The following is a 12,680-nucleotide window of genomic DNA, read 5'->3' on the forward strand; positions in this document are numbered from 1 at the left end:
ACCACACACCAGGCCACCAACCAGAGTCCTTCACCAACCCCAGAGACATCTAAATTTCAACAAATCAGGGAGACCTCAAGAGACCAAAGGAGAGACTTATAAAATAAACGGACAGGGGACCGCAGCACTGCTCTATACTGCGGTCTGCCCCAACCAATGCCCCCCCCCCCCCACACACACACACGTGTGTGGTGCATTAAAATTGGAGGGGAGTTGTAGGGCGAAGACGGTGTTTCCGCCCTACCCCCAAAGTGTGTTATGTGCCCTATATCTCTATAAAAGTGTATTGTGCAAATTGTGCAGTGAGTTAAGAGGAGCGACCAGCGCCTAACCCCCCCCCCCCCACACACACACACCCCAACCGGGCGGGGGCGGGAGGCGCACCCGCCCACCAAACCCCCATCCACCCCACCGGGACCCCGGCGGGCATGTGGGACCAGCCTGGCGGGGCGATAGGGCTCGCCCCCTGCATACTGGGCCCGCCCGAGGTGCCAGGAGGTCCACCGGAGCGGGGCGGGCACAACACCAACCCACCCGCCCTCCCGGCCCCCAGAGCGCCAAGACCCGGGCCACGGATGGAGCCCCCGGCCCAGGGGAGGGGGAGGAAGGCGGACAGGGGAGGGGGAAGGGACGGGGGAAGGAGACGACAAGAAGGGCAGGAGGCAGCGGCAGGGCCGCAGAGAGAGGGGGAGAGGAGGAGGAAGGGTGACAAGGGAGAAGGGACAGGGAGACGGAGGACGGGCGGGGAGAGGCGAGGAGGGAGAGGCAGCAAGGGGGAGGAAGGGGGAGGGGAGAGGGGACCACGGGGCACCCCGGCGGCCCACAGGCCCCGAACCGCGTCGCCGGGCCCAGAGCGACGGACCACGCCAGGGCAGCGCCGCCCCGGACACCAGGGAGAGCCCCGCAACACACGTTTCATTTTCCAACAGCGACTCATATTCCAATTCAGCTACCTCCTGCCATTCCTTGACATTGGGACTCATCATTGCTTCTTTTATTGTGACTCGCTCTGTCACATGGCAAATATCTGTCTTCTGCCAGATTTAGTCATAACTGTTTTAATTTCCTTATTTCCTCAGTAGAGCTTTGTTCTGCGGATGTATCTTTGTGAGTGTTATCGCAATTTCTGCCAGGTGCCGTCATGACTGAAAAACCTCCTCTATTCCACAACAATGGGCCATTGTCTGTGTTTGAAGTCAAGGTGTTTGAAGTCAATGTGTTTGAATGATGTCTTTGAAGTCAATGTGTTTGAATGATGTCTTTGAAGTCTTATCTCATGTCCGGTGAACTCCGGGGTGGGCTGTTTGCTGGAGGCTGTGTGGTACCGCCCTTCAAGATAGTATAAGAATATTGTAAGTCCTCTGTAATCTTCACACTTGTGAGAAGCTACAGCCATTGCCTGTAACTCACTTGTGCCCGGAATATTCTGTAGAAATAAAAGCTTCGAAGTAACTGTTCATCGATCTCCAGCCTGTATTCGGATAACCAACATTCTCACTGCCCGAAAGAAAACAAACACTTGGAGGAAAAGATCTGCCTCCACAACATGATCAACAGTAACCGTTTCAGCGAACTCATCATATCCATACCTCTTGGGAGCCTTTTTGATCCTGTCACTTCTAACAGTTCCATCAACAATGATCTCATCTTGTGTTTCGCTGTCATCTCTCTCCATGTTTATCCAGTTGTTTTTTTAATTCCGGTTTTGTCCAGTTTGTCTGTCTTCAGCCAAGACATCCAAACACTTTCATGTGACTAATGTCAGGTTTTTCCCTATACCATCTCTCGTAGGGTGTTTCTTTCTTCAGGACAGATGTGGGCAGCCTGTTTTGAATGTAAGCTGCAGTAGCTGCAGCCTCTGGCCAGAACATGTTTGGTAAAATTTGTATGTGATAGCATGCTTCTAGCTGCTTCAACTAAAGTCTTTTTTTTTTCCTGCAACACCATTTTACTGTGGTGGGTGAGGAAGTCAGTCATTTCATGGTGAATGCCTTGAGTCTTCAAATATTCTTGAAAATCATATGATGTGTATTCACCACCATTATCTGTTCTCAGCTTTGCGATACTTTGTCCACACTCGTTTGAGAATGTTCTCTCTAATTTTTAAAATTTGTTTAGCACTTCTGTTTCATGAAGTACACCTTGCAGCATCTCGACTAACCATCTATGAATGTCACAAAATATTTTGCGCCACCAATAGATTCAGTCTGCATGGGACCACAGACATCACTGTGAACAAGCTGCATTCTGCATTTGGATCGTATTTCTCCAATTGACTTGTATGAGCGTCTGATCTTTTAGTTCTTTCAACTTGGTGGTGTGTCCCAGGCGCTGTTACCATATAGTAGTTGCTAGTGAAGCTCTGTGACAGACTGATAAAGTCTAGGAGAGTTCCATTTTATCCACATATGTAGCAGTGAGACTTCTTGAACTTTACTGTATTCCCCCTTTTTGGTAGCTGCTCACACTGAGAATCGATTCCCAGATAGCTTCAGAACATACAAAACATCATACATTGTAATGGTTTTTAAGTCACTTATTTTGAAAGTCATTTTCATGTTGAGGTTTCCTATTTCAAGGGCGTCAACCACCCTCCCATCACCTAGTTTCACAGACTGAGCTTTTGAGAACTGCTGATATTCTTGACATATTCCCTTGTTACATGTCATGTGCTTTGATGCCCTTGATTCAATCAATCATTTGTCTTGTGATTTATCAGTTGACTGTATTTCTTTTATGACAAAGGCACTTTCAGACAAACCTACATCTTCACACATCATGCTTTTAACTTTGAGTTTTCTTTTTAGCTTTTTGTTTCCAGTTTGGACAGTCGCGCTTGATATGACCTTTTCCAGATTTGTAACACCTCCAAGTGCTTGTTTTTTCTGCTCCCACTGTCCTGGAGTTATCCTGAACAGTTGCATGGAATTGTGAAGACATTTGTGGTTAGCACTAGCATTGTAGCATAACTTGGTGGCAAACTTCCCAAAAATGTTACAACTTGGTCTTTTTCTTCAATTACAGCTCCTATTGCAGATAGCTCCTTCACTTGTTTTAAATGCTCAGTCAAACTATCTCTTTCCTTCATTTCACATCAGAAATACATTTTGTTCAAAAACTGTTTATTAGCCAAGGTATCTCTCTCAAAATGGTCTTCAACATTGTCCACGCCCCTTTGGGAGTCTGGCAACTTATTAAATACAACTGAGTTGTACTCACTTTCAGCACTACCATGGAGAAAGGCCTTTGTTCCGTTTCGTGAATTCAGCCTGTGCGCGTTGGCATCTGCATCTTGCACGTGCGTTTGTTAGCATACACCCAAAGTCCTTTAGCTTTCAGAAAATACTCCATATGAAACTTCCACATTGCCTAACTCTCCAACCCGCTCAGATTATCAGCCATTGTGATAGGGCACAAAAATTCCATCTGGACAGGACATCAAGTAATGCATTGACAGCCAACATGTACTGAATGCACAAGTAACTTTACTTGAGTATAAGAGCCCTGTTTAGTTTATTTAAAAAACAAAAACAAAAAAATGTATCAAGTTTAATTGTTTATTATGAGAATTGTTAGGAACAGTTAAGCTCTTCGACACAACAGAATAAATACTTCATACAGTAACAGTCAGACTAGCCATAGAGTTGTCACGGGCCATTCAATCTTTCTGGAAACCCATCATATCATCGTCCTGGAGGCCGTGGCTGAAGGCATCATTCTGGTAGTCACTGGGCACGTCCAGGCTCATGTTGCGGACGGGCACGTCCAGGCTCATGTTGCGGACGGGCACGTCCAGGCTCATGTTGCGGACGGGCACGTCCAGGCTCATGTTGCGGACGGGCACGTCCAGGCTCATGTTGCGGACGGGCACGTCCAGGCTCATGTTGCGGACGGGCACGTCCAGGCTCATGTTGCGGACGGGCACGTCCAGGCTCATGTTGCGGACGGGCACGTCCAGGCTCATGTTGCGGACGGGCACGTCCAGGCTCATGTTGCGGACGGGCACGTCCAGGCTCATGTTGCGGACGGGCACGTCCAGGCTCATGTTGCGGACGGGCACGTCCAGGCTCATGTTGCGGACGGGCACGTCCAGGCTCATGTTGCGGACGGGCACGTCCAGGCTCATGTTGCGGACGGGCACGTCCAGGCTCATGTTGCGGACGGGCACGTCCAGGCTCATGTTGCGGACGGGCACGTCCAGGCTCATGTTGCGGACGGGCACGTCCAGGCTCATGTTGCGGACGGGCACGTCCAGGCTCATGTTGCGGACGGGCACGTCCAGGCTCATGTTGCGGACGGGCACGTCCAGGCTCATGTTGCGGACGGGCACGTCCAGGCTCATGTTGCGGACGGGCACGTCCAGGCTCATGTTGCGGACGGGCACGTCCAGGCTCATGTTGCGGACGGGCACGTCCAGGCTAAGCACAGCATCAAGTTCCACTTCTTCAGTGACCAATAGGTCTGGGTCTGTTGGTCAAAATTATACCTCTTTACAAAGTGCCAAGCATTAAAGAGAACTTCAAGGATATGTCTAATTATCATTTTTCTATGATTGTGTACTTTGCATTAACATTTGTTTAGTTGTGTGCAGTGATAAAAGTAAATCACTGAACGACATAACTGAAGTCTCTTTTGTTGATAAACCCCCTTAAGTGAAACATCGTGATGTGCACCTGTTTTAAACAAAACAAGTTAACATCAAACACTTATTTTATAAATAATGCTCTAACTTAGCTCACCTTTTTGAAGGCCTGCATCAGATTCAGCTGGTCCAGGTGGAAAACAAAGGCCTGCAGACAGACAAACTCATTTCCATACACAAACCACACTGAAATGAAAAAATAAATAATGAAAACATGTTGCTCACCTATGTCCATTAAAACAGCATGTGCCAGCACAACAAGGACCCAAACAGGAGCCATCGCTTCAGTGACAGTTGAAAGGACTAACCGCATGAGCTTTTATAGTAGGTGACAAGTGCCCACAGCGTGTGCTGATTGGCTCTAATTAGCATCACCTGTAGGACTACCTCTACAACAACAACAAAAACAAAAAGTCAACCTCAATTGATATGGTTATGTGTGTGTGTGTGTGTGTGTGTTTATTTTATATAATGTTCACATTAGAAACCATTGAATCTAAGAAATGGTTACATTTAAGAATTGTTGGATTCAGTATTTTATTTAAAAAAATAATAATTAAAAAGGAGAAAACAGGTGTCAAGCTCAAGGCCTGGGGGCCAGATCTGGCCCACCACATCACTTTATGTGGCCCACCGAAACAAATTATGTGCATCAACTTGTGTTTTTCCTTCATTTTTGGTTACCAATCCCCAGTTTAAATTAAATTAGATATTAAGATACACCTTTACACCTTTATTTTTTTATCCCACAGTGGAGAAAGAAAGAAAGATATTTAACACCAACACTTTTTACTGGCCTATGATTCCAAAACGAAAGATTCATTAGTTGTTTTGTTGTATACAGTAAATGTAATATGAGTCAATCCTACATTTATTTGGGTGCTACACAATCATAACGGCCCTCTGAAGAAAACCCAAACTACAAAGTGACTCGTGACAAAAATGTGTCTATTCCGTTTGGACCCTGTGATGGGCTGGCGACCAATTCAGGGTGCATCTCACCGGCGCTCGCCAAAAGTCAACTTGGATAGGCTACAGATCTCCTGTACCCCTAATAAAGACACACTATAGAGAAAGCAGATGGTTTGATTATGAATTTTACACGTTTCACTGCCAACTTTATGCTATGGATACCCGAAGAAGAAGAACTCCGTTAATGTAGTTAGTCTCTGGTGGTTCTTGCAGATAGTGTCAGACCCAATGGGTCGACTGCCACTTACCGTCCACATCTGGTCGTTGCTGAGTCCTGTGATTCGGGCTCTTGCTAGCTTTTGCCAGCTTCTCCCGCTAGCCACTCTTGTTAGCTGCTCCAGCTAATTCTTGCTAGCCACTCTTGCTCGCCGCTCACACTAGCTCCTGCTTGCCGGTTTGCTCGCTCTCCAAATTATTGGCAGCAATTGGTGGTGGACTTTTAAAGTATGGTTTGTCTGAGACACCGAACTTGTGCGCATACTGAAAGATTATATTCCATTAGTTCACCATTAGATGGCACTAAATATCGGGAATGTACGTTATCAAACATCAAAACGTGTTGGTAAAACAAAGATTTGTGGACCGTGTAGTCTCATTTACCCAGGTAAATTTTTTCTGACATTGGCTCTGGACTCTGGTTTAAGAGTGACTTAAAGCTGACCCGTCACCGCTCTAAATAAAGAGCAACCATGTGGAGAGAGTACACTACATTTGATTTCTGGGCGTGCAGATTGATGACCACCTCTCCTGGGCTACTAAAACTACCACAGTGAAGGCCAGCAGTGACTCTACTTGCTGAGAGAGCTTAGGACAGCGGTCTCAAATTTAGAGCCCAGGGTCCATTTATGGCCCATAAGCTGATCTATTGCGGGCCCACTATGTGACCTCTTAGTCAAACCTTTGTGCTGCCCCCACAGGTTTTACTGTATCATTGCACTTAAGGGTTACCATAGCTCAGGCTCATGACAGCTTTCTACACATTTCTTATACACTAAGTGGAAAAAAAATTATCCTTTCATGGGTTTTTCCCCCCACAACCTGCCGTGAAGTCGAAAGTGGGCAAGAACAACCAATTTCAGGAAAATTAGCAAATGTAATGTCTTGAGCACAAGGACACTGACATGTCTTCAATGAACAGAGAACATAGGTTTAAGGCCTCGTCCAGACAGAAGCAAAGTGGGATTCTTTCCTCAAACAAATCTTGTACACACAGAAACGCTTCAAGACATGCGAGTGTCCAAAAGACGCTGAGGACGTTTAACGGCTGTAATGTATATGCCAAGTCTGGAGTCGTAGCACAGCCACGGAAAGCGGAGCAGAAAAATCTGCAAAGAACACTTTTTTTTTTTTTAACTTTATTGCAATTTACAGAAAATGGCTTGCAGGCAACCAAGCAACATGACGAACACAGGAGAAGTGACAATGGCGAGTGATTCAAGTACAAGTTCAAGTACAACACCGCTTGTTGAACATGGGAATAAAGAAGCTAAATATTTTGCTGCGTAAGCAAGCTAAGAAAGTTGTGCAAAACGACGTGTAACGAATCTTGCCCGTCACCCTCAATTTTTCAATTTTATTTGCCTGGGGAATGTGTGTGCGTGTCTTAACTCTGTGTTTTCAGTTTAAAAGGACTCTTTGAGTTTCCCTCCAGTAGGGACTGGATTTCGTTTTATAACCCCCAGGAAACGCATACCACAGCTCCGACAGACCTGAAAGCCTGTTTGGTCTGAGGACTGCTTATCAGTTGGTTATCCTCAAGAATCCTGCCGCTCCTAATTAATCTGAAGTCTACATAATTCGGGACATGCGCGGACTCTATGTACTTGACTGACATCAAGTGACTCCTGTTGTTTATCTTTGTACACAACCTGTAGGTCTATCTCAAATGAATGTGTGTAATTTCTGTAGCCACCTAAGTTTAGCTAATTAGTAAGCTTAGTGGAGTCAATAACTTTATGATCGCGGTAATGTTTGAAATGTGTTCAATATGATAAATGAAGCATCTGGCTTGTCAATTCTGATCAAAATAGGTCAAATACTATCCCAAAAGCTTGGTCTCAGTCGACCAAGTCTGCTTCATGCGCAAACTGGCGGCCCCCTGGGACACAGTTTAAAAGCCAGCGCATGAAGGAACCTTTCTCTCTCTCTCTTCCCTTCGCTCATCACCCCACGTCTGGCCCCATGAACTTTTCCTGATCATCACTAGAAACGTGGTCGCTGAGGGTGACACCGCGGCCTCTTCCTTTGAGCCCCGGACTTGAGCCACAACGCGGGTCCTAAAGCATGCATCAAGCAAGAACTCGCAACCACCCTGCGCAACCCCCAAGGCCCCGCATCGCCCACACCAACTGACTGCGGCCTCTCAACCACATCACCACCAACTGGGACTTGCGCCGGCCAAGGACCTACCGCGGCTTCCACACCGCGCCACAACCGGAGACCTGGTGCAGCATTCCAGCATTCAACCAAGGATCGACGCTCGTCTCTCTCTTCCATGCGACTGAACCAGTCCATAAGTTGCCTTAGCATTGCAATCTGACCATATACTACTGGTGCAACGCTTTTATTCAAACACAAGAGGATGATAGGTCAAAACGCTTCCATCTTTATCCCCAATCTACCTTTTTATCTTAGGTTGCATGTTTTTTTATCTTTGATTCACATTTTTATTCAGTTTCATTAATAAGTTAGGCTGTGACTGATAGATGTGTGTTTACCAAATAAATTTGTTTAGAAACTCAATTTCTGCCAAATGGGTTTGAGTGGATTAGTAATTCTTTTACAAAAGCAAAGAACTCCATGATAACTAAAGTAGGAAATTCAAATTATGAATACTTAATAGGATTTTTATGGTTTATTTTGCTCCTACAAACAAGCAAAGTTATCGTGGTGCCCCAGAGGTTGCTGAGGAAATTACAACTCCCCTCAGTACAGTCTAAATTTCTCATAAGCCATTACGGCAACCCAAATAGTCACTACACGCCATTGTTGACAGACTGGCGGTTCGCACACCGTCACGCAAAAACTGAAGCATAAGTCATCAAATTGCAATAACGTGTTGTCATTGAGATACATCATCACTGGAGAAGTATCCTGCATATGCTGTTCAGACAAAAGCGTACGAGATGAGTTTCGATAGCTTTACACTCTGGAGCCCGGTTTCCAGCTCCAAAACCGCACCATCGTGTGGACGGGGCCTGAGACCCATGTTTTGAGTAGGTTTAAAAAAATAAGAACAATCACTGGTACAAATATTTAGTTTAAAAGTTTATTACAAGAATAGTAGTATAGAACATTTGAGCTCTTCAAATCTTTGGAGACAACAGGATACTTCATACAGGCCCGTCCAGGCTCATGTTGCGGCTGGGCCCGTCCAGGCTCATGTTGCGGCTGGGCCCGTCCAGGCTCATGTTGCGGCTGGGCCCGTCCAGGCTCATGTTGCGGCTGGGCCCGTCCAGGCTCATGTTGCGGCTGGGCCCGTCCAGGCTCATGTTGCGGCTGGGCCCGTCCAGGCTCATGTTGCGGCTGGGCCCGTCCAGGCTCATGTTGCGGCTGGGCCCGTCCAGGCTCATGTTGCGGCTGGGCCCGTCCAGGCTCATGTTGCGGCTGGGCCCGTCCAGGCTCATGTTGCGGCTGGGCCCGTCCAGGCTCATGTTGCGGCTGGGCCCGTCCAGGCTCATGTTGCGGCTGGGCCCGTCCAGGCTCATGTTGCGGCTGGGCCCGTCCAGGCTCATGTTGCGGCTGGGCCCGTCCAGGCTCATGTTGCGGCTGGGCCCGTCCAGGCTCATGTTGCGGCTGGGCCCGTCCAGGCTCATGTTGCGGCTGGGCCCGTCCAGGCTCATGTTGCGGCTGGGCCCGTCCAGGCTCATGTTGCGGCTGGGCCCGTCCAGGCTCATGTTGCGGCTGGGCCCGTCCAGGCTCATGTTGCGGCTGGGCCCGTCCAGGCTCATGTTGCGGCTGGGCCCGTCCAGGCTCATGTTGCGGCTGGGCCCGTCCAGGCTCATGTTGCGGCTGGGCCCGTCCAGGCTCATGTTGCGGCTGGGCCCGTCCAGGCTCATGTTGCGGCTGGGCCCGTCCAGGCTCATGTTGCGGCTGGGCCCGTCCAGGCTCATGTTGCGGCTGGGCCCGTCCAGGCTCATGTTGCGGCTGGGCCCGTCCAGGCTCATGTTGCGGCTGGGCCCGTCCAGGCTCATGTTGCGGCTGGGCCCGTCCAGGCTCATGTTGCGGCTGGGCCCGTCCAGGCTCATGTTGCGGCTGGGCCCGTCCAGGCTCATGTTGCGGCTGGGCCCGTCCAGGCTCATGTTGCGGCTGGGCCCGTCCAGGCTCATGTTGCGGCTGGGCCCGTCCAGGCTCATGTTGCGGCTGGGCCCGTCCAGGCTCATGTTGCGGCTGGGCCCGTCCAGGCTCATGTTGCGGCTGGGCCCGTCCAGGCTCATGTTGCGGCTGGGCCCGTCCAGGCTCATGTTGCGGCTGGGCCCGTCCAGGCTCATGTTGCGGCTGGGCCCGTCCAGGCTCATGTTGCGGCTGGGCCCGTCCAGGCTCATGTTGCGGCTGGGCCCGTCCAGGCTCATGTTGCGGCTGGGCCCGTCCAGGCTCATGTTGCGGCTGGGCCCGTCCAGGCTCATGTTGCGGCTGGGCCCGTCCAGGCTCATGTTGCGGCTGGGCCCGTCCAGGCTCATGTTGCGGCTGGGCCCGTCCAGGCTCATGTTGCGGCTGGGCCCGTCCAGGCTCATGTTGCGGCTGGGCCCGTCCAGGCTCATGTTGCGGCTGGGCCCGTCCAGGCTCATGTTGCGGCTGGGCCCGTCCAGGCTCATGTTGCGGCTGGGCCCGTCCAGGCTCATGTTGCGGCTGGGCCCGTCCAGGCTCATGTTGCGGCTGGGCCCGTCCAGGCTCATGTTGCGGCTGGGCCCGTCCAGGCTCATGTTGCGGCTGGGCCCGTCCAGGCTCATGTTGCGGCTGGGCCCGTCCAGGCTCATGTTGCGGCTGGGCCCGTCCAGGCTCATGTTGCGGCTGGGCCCGTCCAGGCTCATGTTGCGGCTGGGCCCGTCCAGGCTCATGTTGCGGCTGGGCCCGTCCAGGCTCATGTTGCGGCTGGGCCCGTCCAGGCTCATGTTGCGGCTGGGCCCGTCCAGGCTCATGTTGCGGCTGGGCCCGTCCAGGCTCATGTTGCGGCTGGGCCCGTCCAGGCTCATGTTGCGGCTGGGCCCGTCCAGGCTCATGTTGCGGCTGGGCCCGTCCAGGCTCATGTTGCGGCTGGGCCCGTCCAGGCTCATGTTGCGGCTGGGCCCGTCCAGGCTCATGTTGCGGCTGGGCCCGTCCAGGCTCATGTTGCGGCTGGGCCCGTCCAGGCTCATGTTGCGGCTGGGCCCGTCCAGGCTCATGTTGCGGCTGGGCCCGTCCAGGCTCATGTTGCGGCTGGGCCCGTCCAGGCTCATGTTGCGGCTGGGCCCGTCCAGGCTCATGTTGCGGCTGGGCCCGTCCAGGCTCATGTTGCGGCTGGGCCCGTCCAGGCTCATGTTGCGGCTGGGCCCGTCCAGGCTCATGTTGCGGCTGGGCCCGTCCAGGCTCATGTTGCGGCTGGGCCCGTCCAGGCTCATGTTGCGGCTGGGCCCGTCCAGGCTCATGTTGCGGCTGGGCCCGTCCAGGCTCATGTTGCGGCTGGGCCCGTCCAGGCTCATGTTGCGGCTGGGCCCGTCCAGGCTCATGTTGCGGCTGGGCCCGTCCAGGCTCATGTTGCGGCTGGGCCCGTCCAGGCTCATGTTGCGGCTGGGCCCGTCCAGGCTCATGTTGCGGCTGGGCCCGTCCAGGCTCATGTTGCGGCTGGGCCCGTCCAGGCTCATGTTGCGGCTGGGCCCGTCCAGGCTCATGTTGCGGCTGGGCCCGTCCAGGCTCATGTTGCGGCTGGGCCCGTCCAGGCTCATGTTGCGGCTGGGCCCGTCCAGGCTCATGTTGCGGCTGGGCCCGTCCAGGCTCATGTTGCGGCTGGGCCCGTCCAGGCTCATGTTGCGGCTGGGCCCGTCCAGGCTCATGTTGCGGCTGGGCCCGTCCAGGCTCATGTTGCGGCTGGGCCCGTCCAGGCTCATGTTGCGGCTGGGCCCGTCCAGGCTCATGTTGCGGCTGGGCCCGTCCAGGCTCATGTTGCGGCTGGGCCCGTCCAGGCTCATGTTGCGGCTGGGCCCGTCCAGGCTCATGTTGCGGCTGGGCCCGTCCAGGCTCATGTTGCGGCTGGGCCCGTCCAGGCTCATGTTGCGGCTGGGCCCGTCCAGGCTCATGTTGCGGCTGGGCCCGTCCAGGCTCATGTTGCGGCTGGGCCCGTCCAGGCTCATGTTGCGGCTGGGCCCGTCCAGGCTCATGTTGCGGCTGGGCCCGTCCAGGCTCATGTTGCGGCTGGGCACGTCCAGGCTCAGCACAGAATCAAGTTCCACTTCCACTTCTTCAGTGACCAATAGGTCTGGGTCTGTTGGTCAAAATTATACCTCTTTAGAAAGTGCCAAGCATTAAAGAGAACTTCAAGGATACATCTAATTATCATTTTTCTATGATTGTGTACTTTGCATTAACATTTGCTTAGTTGTGTGCAGTGATAAAAGTAAATCACTGGACGACATAACTGAAGTCACTATTTTCCTCACCTTGCTGCATCAACGCAAAGTCCAAAGACTTGAGGAGTTGATAAACCCCCTTAAGTGAAACATCGTTATGTGCACCTGTTTTAAACAAAACAAGTTAACATGAAACACTTATTTCATGAATAAAGTTGTCACCTGGCTCACCTTTTTGAAAGCCTACATCAGATTCAGCTGGTTCAGGTGGAAAACAAAGGCCTGCAAACACACAACTAATTAGCATACACAAACCACTCTAAAAAGAAAGAAATAAATAATAATGAAAATGTGTTGCTCACCTATGTCCATTAAAACAGCATGTGCCAGCACAACAACAAGCCAAACAGGAGCCATGCTTCAGTGACAGTTGAGTGAGGACAATCCACATAACCTTTTATTCTGGGAGGCAAGTTTCTACAGCTGGTGCTAATTGGCTCTAATTAGCGTCACCTGTACCACCT

General features: G+C 51.4%; 2 protein-coding genes across 2 annotated transcripts; both read right to left on the reverse strand.

Moving 5' to 3' along the window:
- Nucleotides 1-3,543: 3,543 nt before the first annotated feature.
- LOC144038544 (uncharacterized) lies at nt 3,544-5,031 on the reverse strand. The gene is made up of 3 exons (XM_077551109.1): nt 4,868-5,031; nt 4,740-4,790; nt 3,544-4,467 (listed from the first exon to the last, which is right to left on the reverse strand). The coding sequence occupies exons 1-3, from the start codon at nt 4,953-4,955 to the stop codon at nt 3,659-3,661; spliced, it is 948 nt and encodes a 315-aa protein (XP_077407235.1). The 5' UTR covers nt 4,956-5,031; the 3' UTR covers nt 3,544-3,658.
- Nucleotides 5,032-7,776: 2,745 nt separating this feature from the next.
- LOC144038803 (uncharacterized) lies at nt 7,777-12,633 on the reverse strand. The gene is made up of 6 exons (XM_077551546.1): nt 12,519-12,633; nt 12,388-12,438; nt 12,247-12,321; nt 11,784-12,071; nt 8,024-8,160; nt 7,777-7,890 (listed from the first exon to the last, which is right to left on the reverse strand). Exons 1-6 carry the CDS (start codon nt 12,571-12,573, stop codon nt 7,777-7,779), a joined length of 720 nt encoding a protein of 239 aa, XP_077407672.1. The 5' UTR covers nt 12,574-12,633.
- Between the last annotated feature and the right edge of the window lie 47 nt (nt 12,634-12,680).

Source organism: Vanacampus margaritifer, chromosome 18 (genome assembly GCF_051991255.1).
Source record: "Vanacampus margaritifer isolate UIUO_Vmar chromosome 18, RoL_Vmar_1.0, whole genome shotgun sequence".
NCBI lineage: Eukaryota > Metazoa > Chordata > Actinopteri > Syngnathiformes > Syngnathidae > Vanacampus > Vanacampus margaritifer.

Bases quoted from the DNA above. Each gene is read 5' to 3' on its own strand.
- LOC144038544 (XM_077551109.1), bottom strand. From the start codon at position 4,955: ATGCGGTTAGTCCTTTCAACTGTCACTGAAGCGATGGCTCCTGTTTGG. The intron at 4,791-4,867 runs GTGAGCAACATG...GTCTGTCTGCAG, and splicing joins TGCTGTTTTAATGGACATAG to GCCTTTGTTTTCCACCTGGA. The intron at 4,468-4,739 runs GTGAGCTAAGTT...TTTGACCAACAG, and splicing joins TGATGCAGGCCTTCAAAAAG to ACCCAGACCTATTGGTCACT.
- LOC144038803 (XM_077551546.1), bottom strand. From the start codon at position 12,573: ATGGCTCCTGTTTGGCTTGTTGTTGTGCTGGCACATGCTGTTTTAATG. The intron at 12,322-12,387 runs GTGAGCCAGGTG...TGTTTAAAACAG, and splicing joins TGATGTAGGCTTTCAAAAAG to GTGCACATAACGATGTTTCA. The intron at 8,161-11,783 runs GCAACATGAGCC...TTGCACCAGTAG, and splicing joins GAGCCTGGACGGGCCCAGCC to TATATGGTCAGATTGCAATG.